Raw genomic sequence first — 15,429 nt, 5'->3', positions numbered from 1 at the left:
TGTGTGTGTGTGTGTGTGTGTGTGTGTGGTGTGTGTGTGTGTGTGTGTGTGTGTGTGTGTGTGTGTGTGTGTGTGTGTGTGTGTGTGTGTGTGTGTGTGTGTGTGTGTGTGTGTGTGTGTGTGTGTGTGTGTGTGTGTGTGTGTGTGTGTGTGTGTGGTGTGTGTTTGTGTGTGCGTGTGTGTGTATGTGTGTGCGGACCTAACGGATTTTTCAAGACGATCCGAGACTTCACAGCGACACCCCGTTCGTACTGTCCTGCATAGAGACATAAAGGGCCTTGTGGTGTGGCTCGACTGCGAATGATATTTGTACGAACCATAGAGAACTTATGTGCTCTGCCATATGGATTCATCGAGATAATGGCAGATAATAACATGAGAATGAACACGTCATACTGAAATATCGGACAGCAGGGAGTTTGTCATAGGTTTCTTCCATTATTGTAAACGTTACAGAACTATCCTTCTTTAATCTTCTTTTTATACAACAAGCCTGTTTGCTCATCAACAACAATTAATAAGTAAAATTCGTAATCGTTGTATGTTGAATAAGTGTTAGAAGACAAAACGGCCAGTTAGACGTAGAGTGGCCATTAAGATTGAGATGATGATGATGCGGTTTTCCTATTTCATCCCGTACTGCTCTGCCATATCGCTCTGTGTTAATCCATTCTGATTAGAGATTATAGGTATGAATGAGCCTAACGTATTCGTCGTTGGAGTTCCTTAATGCAAGCTAGTTTGGCCTGGCAAACGGGCAATAAAAACATTATTGCAATTGAAATTCTATTTAGAACCGTTTCATGCTATACAAATCAATCTTTCTATACTTAAAACTGTTTGTCAAACATTAAATAACCTAACTTTAATCTAACGAACAGTGTTTAACTGTTCTGTGTTTTTTTCTTCGTCAAAAAAATAATCGCCAATCATAGAGTAAATCGTGAATTATTTAGGTGCGATTTGTCAATTGTTTCATTCACGATTGGTGTTTTTTTGGGTATTTTTTTTTTGTACCATTGGGTACATGAAAACATTCCTTAAAAAGTACTTTTAGATAGAATAATCAGTAAGTTGTTGCTTGGTTTGCGTTCTGTCCACGAACCCGTCTAATATTACTAATAGTCATTAACTTACCAAACCGGGAGAAGCGTACACGTTTTGGTGAGACTGCGGGGGTGATGCCAAGCCGAGGATGGATCGGAAAAAAACGCCGTGCGTTAGCTAGTCAATTGAAATTTTTTTGGTTTTTATTTGTTATTATGGTGTAATTTACTGTCTATGAAGGATCAGTTCTACTTTGTCCAATACGCAGCTCTTTCAGTGTTTTGAATCCTACGGTTTGAACGTTATGTCGGGTAAAAATAGCTCTTTAAAAAAGTTGTCGGTACGAACTAACGTAGACTGATCGAAGATGTTTTAAGTTCAGTGGCGATCTGACCGAAGACCACCAGAGACCTCTCGCAAAATCCTTCTAATTGCCACCTTCACCGATCTTCGTGACTGTACAGTAAGTTTTACCATCACCACCGGTACCGTATCGTTAGAGTTTCACTAAGCTAATTTTCAGTTTCGGCTAATTTTCAACTACAAGAAATTGAAAATTGAGCTTATCAAGTGTTACGCCGTAAGACCTATGAGCATAACAACAAAATCTTTTCCACACAAACATCTCTTGAATTTCCGTCTATTGTATTTTTCGATACAAACTGAGTGGTGGTCACTCAGCATAGAACGGTCAAAGGACGCGTATCCATAACATGTGCAGTCTAAAATAAATTATGTACCAAAGAAGCTTTCATTTACAACAGAACAATCCATTAGAAATGTCACTTAATTACGAATTAATTTACATTTAGGCGTTTGTTTTTGTCGAAAACTTCAACTATACCAGAGAGACTCTTCAACGCCAGCGCTTTGTCTCCATACTGTAGTCACTGTATCACATACAGACCGATAAAAAGGGAAAATTGATTTAAAGGTTCGTCGGTTAGACAGTTCAGTGCACTGTTACCGTTGGCGTGAGCGGCGACTGTGACTGACTTCTTTCGACCTTCATGACGAAGTAATACGCGATCCTCGTCTTCGGAGGTGGATACCTGTGTTGAGAGCTTATTAGTAACAGCAGTGACAAGTGCGACATTGATATACTTATGTGGAACGTTCCCATGCGATGTCGGAAGCTCCCGTAGGGTTCAGGTACCTACCTAAGAGATTCAGCTAAAATACTGCAATTAATCATTTAAAACGCCTTTTCCTTGAACACCATTAATATATACTACTTATGTTATTTCAGGCCGCTGCTGTGAGAAATATCGGAAGTCAAGGATGCCATTATTGAGAATTGCTATGTAAGGTTACTCTAGTTTTCGTCTGCGAACGTCTACTTCCAGCTGACACGGAAATGACAGGGACTCACACGAAATTCCACAGCGTCTCCATAACACGCTTATAAAATGCTAGAGAGATAAGATAACGTCTCCATGCGCAGCACAAGCACACTCGTACGAAGGCACAAGACAAACAGTAGCAGAATCGCTTACCTCCTGTCCATTTTCATCGGGTACCGACATCGAGATCTGATCTTCCGCGGCCAGGGAAAGTGCTTTCTCCCCGAGGGATCGTGGAACGTGCAAAGGAAGCTTTTCTTCCAAAGCCGTTGCCGGTCCGTAGAGGTGTGCGTAATGATCACTGCCGTCATTATTTGGACGTTACCATGAATATATAATAATAAAAATCGAAAACCAAAGTAACATTTAGAAGGTATTCTATGAAAGGGTTTGTCAAGGATAGCGATGACAATGGTGCCAATTAGATTTGAAGCTGTTCACTTGTTTAGGTTTTCATTCAAAGTTGTAGCGGGTGTATGTATTCCAAACGGATTTTTCGCTTTTTATATATGGATGTCCGGCGTATCGGCTTTATTGAAGGATTTGCAATACAATTAAACCGCGCGTACAAGCAAATTAGTATTTATAAGGAACAGCAGAGAATGCCGTTCAATCATAGACTTGGATTAAAGGACTGACGTAATCAATTTTTGTTATGAAAACCATTGCTTCAAAGCCCAATGCATACATTACAAGGCAGACATACCGCAGTTTTTGAGATCTCTTTATAAAGGTCGAAGAAGACTAACTGAAAGGTTTGTCCAGAAGAAAGCCTGTTAATGCAGTAGCTAAGGGCAACTTCTATTTTTTGCCGATTTTAATGGGTAGGCCCAACGTATGATATTTTCTGGTACCTGTGTTGCACAAAAACCTGTGTGTTCGGTCCTATAAAATTCAGTTTACCCAGGATCGCAACAGATTTACAGGCCATGCAAAGTGTCCTACGTTTCCTGTACAAGCCGAATAGTAGCTACGGTGATATCCTAATTTTCTAGTTGGAATGATTTAATCAGTTATTTGAATAACTAAATCACAAAATTGATGAGTGAAGCAAAATTGCCCCATATAAACATACCGGAAGCGTACCTTATTTCAAATATATAGAACTTCTTATGGACTTATGGACGCGGACTCTGGCTAGAGAGTGCTGCCCGACCGTGTTTTTTTGTTACTTAACTTTTTATAGTTCTGGATGTTATAGCGCCTTGAATTCGATGAGTTTGACTCGGACAATATGTAGCTCTGATGAGAAAGACTAGAGCTAATTCAACTTTTGATTGAAATACAAAGGCTAATGGCACGCGATACGCTCGTAGATGGGTCTAAGGGAATCAAATTATTACATAGAGTACCAAAAAGCCATTAGAAGGTAGATTGTTCAAAATAATGGGTCTTTAACCTCATATCTGTGTGCCGACCCGGACATAAATTCGCACTGTTTTGGACCTACAGGCACTTAACAAAGGTATTCAAAAACCCAGATATTCGTAAGCAAACGTATTCTTCACGCCAGGGATGCGTTCTATAGAATGGCGTTAAGTACAGCCGTGCCTACACAAGCCGCACAAAGAGTGCGATATCAATATTCTAAATTATCCCAAGTAATAAACGTTCTACAATTGGAAACTAAAAAAAAAAGTGCACTAGACGAAAATTTTAGTAGATACGCCCAATTTGTAATAAAGAGTTAGTGTGAATTTTGTGTTTTTTCTCGTTAGTAAGGAAAAAAAACCGCTGCCGGAGTAACATATTACTTTAAACACAACGGCAAACACTGCCGTTTGCGTATGAGCTTGGTATTATGCGTGTTCGACAAACTGATGTCTGAAATAGATACTTGGGGAATGAGTGAATTATATATACCGGGGTCTTTTAACAGCTTAGAAATGTTCTTTTGAGATTTGCTAAGGCAGCCACAGAGTAGAATGCGGTAACAAAGAAAGCGTAAAAAATATTAAGGTTCTTAAACTATCGAAACATTTGCGTTACTCTGTATATTTTTATGAACGAGTACTACAATGAAATCAATGGACTGGGTGAACTTTAAACAAGGGTCTGGAAACCCTCTGATGCTAAATGTGCACCAGATCCATTGATAAGACCGTAACTGCAATAGTCTAAATAAAAAATAATCGACAATAACAATATTAGAAAAATGGTGGTGGCCGAACGATCGAAACGAGCATTTGGTCAGGATTTCAAGTAACCATTCGAACAAAGTACCGCACATTGCTTGAATAAAGACAGTCTGAGAAAAATAGAAAATGTTTGTTTTGCCTAGAAAAAAAATCCGTCCTTTACATTTAAGCTAAAAGGCTACGCCCTAGTTTGAGATCAGTGATCCTGATATGAGGCAATGGTGAATGGAAAAATGCTTGGTTTGTTTGAATTGGAATTTATATTATATATTAATATTATATATTAAAAACGTTGAGACAACAAAAGGTTTTTAAGCTTGGCGTTGGTCATATCCATTGTGGTCCCCATCTATCTTTCAAAAATCTAACAAAATTAAGAGCAAATCCTCCATAATAGTACAGGATGCGACAGGCAACAATAGCTATTACACGCGACGTTTCTTCGGTTGCCAAACAAAGTGGACGCTTGCTCACACACTGGACCCTGGGCATACGGAGAAGCAACCGATTGCTAACTCAAGAGAGCGTCGCGACGGCATTGCTTTTCAAAATCGCCAGAGGCTACTTTCCTGATTCGAAGTTCCAGCCGAAGGGAAAACTTCGTTTTACAATAAGATAAGCGACCCAAACGTGCAAAGAAGTTTACCTTTCACAGCGGAGAACTAGATAGAAAGGGTACTAGATTAAACGGCGCTTGCCTGGTGACACGTGACTGCGACGCCCTAATCATAGATGTACGTTATACACGTACACGATTATATTGTCGAAGTTATCAGAGGCACTATATTATAATTAGCTCCAATAATCTGGACGCATAAAGGGCGGACAGAATAAACGCCGAGTCCTTTTAACAACACAGCCATTTAGCGATCGGCCACAAATAAAGATCTCGCCATATTAAATTGATTTGATATACTTTAGGACTGTGCTTAGAAAGAAACAACTATGATCTATATAATGTGCCGCCAATTTTAAAGATACTCGAGTGATTAATGCAAATGACCTTGTACACGATACATAATTTTATCTTGTACACGATACATAATTTTATCTTAAGATATGTCTTCGATTTTTAAGCAACATTTAAATCGAAATTCAATGTTTCAAATTTTGGGCTTAATTTTTGAAAAAAAATACGCCAAAGAGCATGCAGCGCTGATACTTATTTTGGTGCTCCCAATTAAAGCCTATGAAAAAGGTAACCTGGCAGATACTACTTCGATAAATATGCGATTATAAAAGGAATACTTCTCTCAGTAGGGAAAATGAGGGCATGTACGTATATAGAGGGGGGCACTTCTTCCATTCTTTCCCTAAATGTATTTCACGTTTTAGCTAATTACCAATTATAATAAAATGAAAAATTAATTAAAATTCGTAAAAAGTCTCTATTGTAGCCCAAGACTTAAGAGTTAAACTTAGAAGCTTTATTTGATACCATCCAAACTTCAACGCGGCTAGCCGAAAGAAATATTTAGCCGCAGGATGCAGAAGCATGGTATTTATCTAAGTTAATTGTGTGTCTTGGCAGAATTTGTGATGAGGTTTATTTTTAAGTGAGTTATCTGTTGATATCACTACAAGTATTCGAACTTAGCTTAAGGATACCGAATAAGTATAGACATTTTTGAAGATATAGGGTCGACGAGGACTAGTAATAGGCATTCTCATTCACAGAAATTCAGAAGAGTCATCGAGGTATTGTATGCAAGACGTCAATATTTTCTGAATAGTAGTTTCAGTAACAATGGATAACCTAAGCAAAACATTGACTACTTCTCAAGTTCTAACAAAACATTCGATTGTATCAACGAAGTGTTACGTAGTTATCCTTCACCACTCCGGCCATAATGGAGAGATAAAGTTTTTTATGAGTCAATTTAGTTAGCACTTTACATTTTTACTTCTAACATAATTCCCAAGCGTGTTGATATTTCTCCCGTAATAAATATCTCTGGAGATAATATCCGCTATCTTATTCATTGATTTAGATTTAGCCAACGGAGTGAACGCCGGCGCGTTTTGGGCTTGTTAGGAAAGATGTATATAGCATCCGCTCTAGGAGTTCCCTAGGAATACTAGGAGTACTCCCTAACGAATGCATTATAATAGCAGAAAAGTCTAAAAGAATATAGTAGAAACGGATCTATTAACGACTGATAGCAGTGCGATAAGAGGCACCAGAAATTATTTAAGTGGTACGTTTAGTTTGGTTGTTATTCGTTCTCAAAAGTATAATTATCGCTAGATCTATTGAAAGCCAATTTTGTTAACGGCAGAAATTTGTATCGCAGTGTTTCTTCTTACTAACTTGAATTCTATTCAACTTTAGAAGTTGAATACTCACGCCAGAACGACCTTGGTGTATATCCGAGTTAGGCTGTTGTGACCGTTATCTCGAACCAGCAACGGCCGGAGGTACTTCTCGTCCAAGCTGCTCAGGACTCCCTTCCAATAGTTACCTATTATAGAGTCAGTTACGCATCAGTGATGATATTCATAACGGTAGTAGAACAATTACTACAGATAATTTTACCTAAGAATAGTTTATCATAAAATTAGGCGAATATACAGCCATTCTATAGGGCGCCAATGGATTGATGCCATCATTCGTTCTAATCCAACACTTGCCCTTGACCGGCACCTCATTAACACATCGGTTCGTTTCATTCAATTAGTGTTTTAAAAAAGTCATACATAAGTCAAGCCATATATATACAAATTAAGAACGTACGTGCCACTCAGACGCTGCAATCTGTTCTGGCATACGTGCCGTGCATTACGTACCTCCTCTGTTCCCGGTAACCTCTTCAATGCCGAGCATAATATTGTCCACCAGCTTTTTGTTGATTTCGGTAAACAGCGAATCGCCGAGACTCTGATGGCGTCGAATCTTCAACAGGTTCACTAGCGGTTTCACAGAGGCGCCCTGTGGGACCAAAGGGCAGCCCAAGCACATATGCCGCGCTATGGCCTTTACAGTTCTTTGAAGACATGTATTTACTTGTCCATTGACACACAACAGATGGGATTAAAGTCGAGATAGAGCCAAATCGTAGAAATTAACTAACGGCACGCTTCGCATAAACTTAACAGAGTTTAACCTTCTGTATCATATACATTTCCCGAGTTAATTTATGCCATTAACCGAAGGACTAGTGATAAACTTTTTACTTTAGATCTCAGATATTGCGGTTTCGTTCCCGCCACTTGGCCGTGACCAGTTTATCAAAGAGATCCTCATGAAAAGGTTATTGTACCATTTGCGGTGTTATAGTCGCCGGTATATGAGTCAACCTAGCATCTTATTGTTGTTGGCAAAGGTCACGTCGACCGTGGAGAATTTCTATGAAAAGCAGCCGCAGAGCTAAGGCACGATTTTCGCACAATGCCCACGGTGCTCGAAACTCGTGTAAGATGCCCTCTAAACAAATTCTACCACCTTTCAGCCAACCAAGCTTCCGCGCACGATCATCGAGGTCCACCATCTTATGTAATAGGTAACGGCTATTTTTCGTCAACGGAAGCGCTTAAACGTACACGTAACACGTGCTCAATCGTTATGGATGCTTAGCTGCATCAGATCGAAATCTCCGTCACTTTCCTGTTGAAAGTCGAGCAGTGTGTTCAGATTTTGACCATGATTGGCTGAGACACTGTTTGTTGTTGGCTGTTGTTACTTGTGTTTGCCTATATATTTATCTTTACAGCTTAAACCAAGCAAACGTAAGGTTATGTGGCCATTTCGGCGGCGACCTGAAGAATTGTTGGGACGTGCGTAAAAAGCACTGTGATGAAAACAACAGGCCTGAGGAAAATAAGATTATTACTGATTCTAGAGACTATCTTTTCATAACTGCAGGTATTGCTTTCCTGTTGACTTCTGCCAGTTTCAGCAATGAATCACCTGATGGGGCATGCTATCTTACACGTATTCGCTGTGCTTCAAATATGACGCTTTTTTACTCGGTTCTCGTGCGACTAAATAGCTTAATTTGCCTTCCACCTATGGATAATAACAACAACAATAGGGCAATAATGAATAATAACAAGATGTTAACATTACGATTGATGTATGAAATATGCACGAACGTTTGTAACTTACACCCTCAACTAGGCCTATCTAAGGCCGCGTAACAGACAAATTGTTTGCACTAGGCAGTCTCTTCAAGCAGAGATCTTTGAGGTTCTGTTGACTGTCGTGATAAAGGCATTGCTGTAATTACATAACAAACCTGAATAAAAACAGTAAAGATGATTATGAACAGGGTTGTGGTGACGAAAATATCGTAGTGCGGAAATTTGCAGGGTGAGAGCATGATAACGAGGGAGAATGAAACAGCACCTCGGAGGCCACCATACGCCATAATGAATTGTTCTTCAAGGTTAATTTTTAGCACTCGTCCGGCTGTGTTCACGCAATACGTTAAGCCAAACACGCCTGTACGGACAGAAAGAGAGACAGCGAGAAATCGAAAACGAAGTCAAAGTAATTCTTAAAGAACCTTAATTCTAATTTAATTGCACCGAAGCGCTTCAGATAGTCACGAATGTAAAAAAAGATCAGTGGAACCTAGTCATTATTGCGGCAAAGACCCGTTCTGACGGGCGAGAAAAAGCTAACGTTTGTTCACCGATACTGCCGCAGCCGATATTTGTCACAGATTTTGCATTTATTTACCCTATTGTGACCCGAATATACGTGAGGCACCTATATCCGGTAGTACATTAAAAAATAGTTATGCAACAAAAGAAAGTGTCGTATCTTTTTTTTTTTTTCTTTTTTCTATCGTTTGTCTCAAGCCACCAGCTTAACGATTTCCTTAGTGCTAAACTATATAGAACCCAGTACGCCATGTTCGTAGACCAGTTGTACGTTTAGTTGGTCCAACAAATTTTAACACCGCAGTTGTTCCTGAGGCTTATTTCGCAATTTATATTTTCAGACAGAAATCTTTGAATAGAATTGAGTCTTTTTTGCAGGGTACTCTAATGGTAGGGGCGCGCGAAAGGAACGCAAAGTCAATGATGAAGTTATCAAGGAGCTCGCATAGATGCTAAGCTGAGTCAGCTTCGAGGGTCAATATTGTCTTTGACAAATGCACCAAATTGTCACGTTGGCTAGTGACAACAAAAATCATACTAGGTATGCAAAAAACACGCTAGGCAACTTAATATAAAGTCTCTTTTTTCATCAAACATGCCCGCGTCGTTTGGCATGACTTCAAGATGGCTCCTTCTCTGTGGACTTACATTATGCAAAATGGCGCCCTTCTTTTTTTAGCGTATTAAGCCATCGAAACTACTTAGGTGACTTAATATATTAGCGTTGTATTATTTAGATATACACACTTTTGATTTGTGACTAATTGGGTCGGATATATCCTTTCGGCTAGCAAATCTGTGACGGTGGGTAGCCACCCCAGCACTCGGAAAGGGGTGTAATAGTAATAACGGGTAATAAATGAAACAAGCCTGTATATCAGAAAGCGTACACAGAGCAGTTTTCTTTGTTAATGTGTGCTAGATTCTGCTTGGTGGTTTGGCCCCATCTGGAATACCCACTAAGTTGTTCAATCAATAATAGCTCGGTGTCACCTCAGTCAGATATCAAAACAATAATATACAATATTAGCGTCTTATTAGATGTCATTGTCAGTCTTGGTAACAACGTAAGAGCTAGGGTCCTGTGACGACAAGGCCGAGGGTGGCAGAGTTGTGAACTGAATGATTCTTGGATTCTGGATAGAGGCCATTGTTTACTTTCGGTCACAATTAGACTGACTCATGAATCGGAAGACGAGGCAAAGAATTGTTGTCCAGACGATGAATTCGATCCGAAATTCAGGTTTTTTGTTGACGAGGACCATCCCGAGAAAGATAAAAATGATTGTGTCGCACACAGCGCTGAAAGCAGAGAACAGAAAACACAGAATCGGGAAACACTTTATTATCATAAAAATACGTTCAGATCATCGTCGCTTCACCGTGTGGCAACTCTTCAAATGGCCGGTTGTGTATCTTACGCGCCCTGTATAGGGATAGAGGCAAACGTCAGCCTACGCTGGCTAAGATATAGTCCCGTTAAGAAAATATAAGTTATCGATTACAAGAAAACATGGACTGACACCTCCGTAGTCGAACTATTGTTGCTTTTAATATCTGACTGAGAGTGTGACTATTTCGTATCACTCAAAGCATACCGTAGTAGTTAATAAACCCAATGAATGCGGTGTACATTGTGTTACGTAAATTATTATAAACTTATCGATACAGCTTTAGAATTGGGTTTTGCGTTCGAATTCTCCTGGAGATTATCAACTAACCGTATTGAAATGTAACCATTGCTAGAAGGCGGTACCGGTTTTCCGGGGAAACTTGCTATCGCAATAGATCGTGCTGCCTTTCATATGCTGCCTGTTCATCAACTATAACTCTAAACTTAAAGTTTTTTAATGCTCTGTGTCACGAACGTAATTAGCGACCCAGGTATGTCAGCGCTTACCATGTGAGCCACACTTACTTCGTATCTTGAAAAAGGTCCACTTCTTCAATACGTGTTTTGCTAGACCACCGAGCTTTTTTGCTTCGTAAGAAATTGCGCAACAGTCTAAATTCATACTGTACTATATCTGTATGCAATTCTGGAACAGAGATGGTAGTACGTTGAACTCAAGCCTAAGTTTTGTATTTCAAATCTGTTATACAATTTGTGGCCGGTGATCTGTCTCTATGAAGTGAGTGGGTTATGCTGTGACTATCGCTGTCTGAGCAATAGTTTAGCAACCAAAACCGTATTTGACCCATGTACGGATGGCCTTCGAGTAAGACAACAACTAAAGACCTTTTTATCAAATATAGCTGTTCGCTTGGAATTCACCCTGAAGCTACGACCCGTGGCGTACGTTATGGAACGGCCCCAACATAAAGCTCCAAGTGGGTATTGATGATGCAATATTATATATAATAGCCCCGGCTACCTGGCGTGCGTTGTTTCTATAAACGTGCGTTGATGTATAAGATCATTGAAGAACAGGCGATCGGGAGTAGGTTTTAGGTGGCAGAATTTCTCTCTAAAAGTACATGTAATGTAGTTCATGACAGTCTGAATCCCGAAACACAAACAACCATCTACCATCTCTCTCAAGAAATCATACTGACGGAACGGCCAGACAGTAACGAAATAAAACAATTATTATCTACACACTTATAACTGTTCTAGCAAAATATTCCACTAGTCATGTTCTGCCTGTCTGAAAAGAATGCTCATCTAGCCATCAATCCGCGAGGTTCGTTTCAGATAAATTATATGGATGGTCGAATTATCGTTGTCCTGTTCGTAGGCCTATAAGCGGCCACGACGATGTGTACCAACTTCATGGACCGTTAGGACTGTAAGTGAATATGAACGAAAAAGACTAATTACGTTGACGATAGCGTCTCCTTCGGAATCCAACTAATGGAAACACAGCATTTCTTCATGACTGTCGTCTTTCCCTGTGCGGCTCCGTGTTGAAACGTACGGAACGGGACGTTAGTCGATACCGGAACGCAGTAGTCGAACGTAGGCGTTCGCTGTGCAAAAGATGTCTAAAAGCCGCCACGATACGGTTTCCCGTTTGAAAAGAAGTCAGGTACAACAGTCCAGGTAAATAAGGTACAGTAAAGACGCAGCACAAATTTTGGATATATATCGCATCTGCACTAACTACGGATTACATTGACTACAATAGCTGATAGTTCGAGCTTACAAGTCGTTTAGTAAACTCTAGGTAGCCCTGAATTATAAAGAAGAATGTATATAGAAGATGATACGAACGGGCCAGTTTGTGCGAGTGGTAAGCGTGTAGCAGAACAGTTGTTACGTTCAAAGGGAATGTTCTTCGGTAACTCGGAAAGCAACGTTGACTAGGTACTCTTTTCCTAGGCAGATGGTTTCCTAACAAGTACGACGCAAGGCTGCGCACACTCATAAAAAGACAAGTAATAATAGCGCGACGATAATTAGCTGTAGTGATTTGAAAAATCAATATTTCAGTAGACAAAAGGAAGTTCTAAAGCAGCGCTAGTTACGTCACCTGATATGGCACGCCGGTAAAGTTGCGGACAGCATTTCAAGTTACGTATTCCACTGGGATGGCACTGATGAATGTCGAACGATGTAAATAATAGTAGGCTGATCTAACATCTCTTTAGATGTTTAGATGTGAAAACGCTAGGGATAACTGTTGGGTGTTTATCTAAGTCCTGCTCAGCGATCAGCTAGTTTGAGCAAGACTGCTTAATGGGTTCAGTTCTGCACTTCAATGGGAGAAAATGGGACGCAAACGCCCGACAGATGTAAGCCTTTAAAAGAGTAGTAAGATGGACCCAATTGGTGCCCGTAACTTTGTAGCCGTTTCTTCTTGTAGTTATTGATTTCGTTGTAACCCTTTACAAAATCCCTTTGTCCAACTGGATCTCATCCCTACCCTCGGTGCAGCAGACTATGTAGCACGATATCGAAGAAAAAGCTGTGGCTTTTTTTATCGTTCCAAGACTTGCTTTAGCTGTTGTACGCGAGTTTCTAGAGCTTGTTACTGCATGTAGGACGCCCGCAAAAGCCGAGTTCAGCTTCTAGTGATCTTTCCCATTTCAAGTAAAAAATAACCCACTGCTGCCCTTATTCGAGAAGGTTGGTACTAAGTAGTTCGGCAAGAGTACTTCCAATTCTGCATGCTCAGTAAAGATAGCAACCTAAATGTTGAACGGCGTAGGAAGTTCAACCGTTTGAACACTGGAAGCCCTAGGACGTTTAGGAGACATGGAAAGTGGCTCGGCACGAGTTTAAAGTTAGTTGAACTAAAGGAATTTGTCGGATATAGCTCGAAAACTTATAGACGGTAAAGCTGTTGTCATTGTCATTCGATCGTTATCGCATTTGAAACCGGAGACTCTATTAAGACTGTAGCTGACTGCAAGACTATTACTACGCAATGGCTACGTCGGGCAGGAAGCTCGCAACGCGTACGTGACGTAACGTAGGCAGCCGAAATCGATAGTCCCCGGTCCTTTAACTGAGAAGCAATCCTCCGTCGGAGCCCGCTCGATGCCTCGCACACTTCGGAAGAGAACTTTAGATAACTAGTAGCATTGACGTAGTTCATGAACTGTTACGGAACATTAAAAAAGCCATCGCTCCTGGCCCATCTGCGCTTGTAGTGAGCGGACTTACAATTTAAGCTGTCGCTAGTCGACAGAACTACAAGTGACCGAAGTGCTCGTGTAGACTAACTCTGCAGACTTATTTTACCATCTCTTTACAAGCATAGCACCCACCGACTGCCCTGTCTGTCCTTCCCTCTCACCACTTTCCGCTTTGCAAATGCATTGTGGGGTTCGTTTGTCCTGGTCTGACTGGATCTGTTGAATCAAAGCCAGCTAGCGAACTCCAGCCACCCCGTGACGTATCGGGTCAAAATGGGATCACAGCAGGGTCATACCGAAGACACGCAATACAGCGACAGTAACATAAGAGTAACGTTACCCGCTTTTGGCGAAAGCGTAACGAATAAAAGCCTGTCGCGAGAAGTCACGTTGTTGGATGGAAATAGAAGACTGTCGAAGTACAGGAGTGTATTCAGAAGAGGGCGTTGAGGAGCCTTCTCTCAGTTTTCCTATGGAGTACTATGTTATTTCCTCAGACTGCTGTTTTGCAGAGTTCTCGTTAAACGAGATGAAGGTTTTTGAGATTTGCGCAGAGATTAAACACGATAGAGAAGTAACACGTTTACTTTAACATTAGCGAATTGTTCCTTGCTTATATGATTTTTATGAGTTCGACTCATAGGTATTTCAATTAAAAGAGAAAAATAAAACTGTGAAAATCAGTAAGTTCGATTTTACCGACGCTGTTCCTAGTATCATTTGTTTATTAGGCAGGTTACGGCTTGAGTTAATTGTGGACGAGAAATTGTGACTTTGGTAATGTTCTGGTGAGAAGAATTAGCCCGACTGTTTATAAAGGAATAAAGGGAAATGTGAAAGATCACAGAAGGGAGGTCATGTTGATAAATGAAACAGCAGCAACAGGCATCATAGGTGCCATCAAAACTGCATGTATATCAACAAAGGGCATGTGTCCTTAGAGCCTAATGCACTTGATTATAATGAATCGTATGTTAAAGAAGTGCAAAAATCAATTATTTACTTTTTAATAAAAACTGTAAAGGGCCAACGGATCGTACAAGTATCTCGGAGAAAAGACATTTATCCGTATGTGGATATTAAATATAGCTTATACGATGGAGACAGGTAGGAAAAAAGCGATTGAATTTCTCGCAGTTTATAGGACGTCGGTAATGTAATTTGGCCTCAGATTGCATTGCTATATGACGCTCCGATCACAGCGGACGAGCGTAACTGATCAGACAGACCACATACACAGAGCTCATGTTCTCTGAGTAGGCCATATGAGCTAGAAATATCCTGCTCACGGCGGTTGTTTTTCTCTTGTTACAGTCTCAGCTCATTATTGTTTACAAAAACGATTTTTTTCGGCGAACGCCCCGCTGAATTATCGTTCCGGAATAAATAACTATTCGATCTTGAAGAATGCTAGCTTTCATATTATATTATGACTTCAGATGTTCCGTTTGTCCGAAAAGAGGTAAAGGCGACACTTGCAAATGATATATTGCCGGCTAATATACGAAGACGTTATACAGATAACGGATTGACGAATCCTGACAAATCGCTAAGTTTTGGTTGGCCCCCCCAGTTTAGTGACCATAAGGAGGTTCCAATTCGGGTAGTCGCTGATTACGATCACGTGAAACCTGAAATTAGCATATCGGCGCATCAATCAGCATCTACGCATTTCCGGCCCGAAGAAATTAGATGGAAACTCTTAGACTGAATAC

The 15,429-nt window shown here is 40.4% G+C and overlaps 1 protein-coding gene and 1 long non-coding RNA gene across 9 annotated transcripts in view; one reads left to right on the top strand and one right to left on the bottom strand.

The window, feature by feature from the left end:
- LOC111248951 (sodium/hydrogen exchanger 4-like) overlaps positions 1-15,429 on the bottom strand; it is a 101,818-nt gene that overhangs the window by 10,740 nt on the left and 75,649 nt on the right. For all 8 annotated transcript variants that reach the window (XM_022802101.2, XM_086988197.1, XM_022802098.2 and 5 more), the window contains 7 exons: positions 10,314-10,435; positions 8,764-8,969; positions 7,316-7,457; positions 6,876-6,990; positions 2,544-2,691; positions 2,015-2,099; positions 1,138-1,170 (listed from right to left, as the gene is read on the bottom strand). In XM_022802101.2, the coding sequence (XP_022657836.1) occupies positions 1,138-1,170; positions 2,015-2,099; positions 2,544-2,691; positions 6,876-6,990; positions 7,316-7,457; positions 8,764-8,969; positions 10,314-10,435 (851 nt within the window). The remainder of the gene's footprint in view (positions 1-1,137; positions 1,171-2,014; positions 2,100-2,543; positions 2,692-6,875; positions 6,991-7,315; positions 7,458-8,763; positions 8,970-10,313; positions 10,436-15,429) is intronic.
- LOC147756231 (uncharacterized) lies at positions 2,060-4,087 on the top strand. Its single transcript, XR_015327199.1, has 2 exons — positions 2,060-2,199; positions 2,297-4,087. It is a non-coding gene; the product is annotated as an uncharacterized LOC147756231 (long non-coding RNA).

The sequence above is a fragment of the Varroa destructor genome, unplaced genomic scaffold (assembly GCF_002443255.2).
Source record: "Varroa destructor unplaced genomic scaffold, Vdes_3.0 BEIS01000004.1, whole genome shotgun sequence".
Taxonomy (NCBI): domain Eukaryota; kingdom Metazoa; phylum Arthropoda; class Arachnida; order Mesostigmata; family Varroidae; genus Varroa; species Varroa destructor.
Note: the sequence above shows the minus strand (reverse complement) of the source record. Positions and strands in the feature narration are given on the sequence as shown.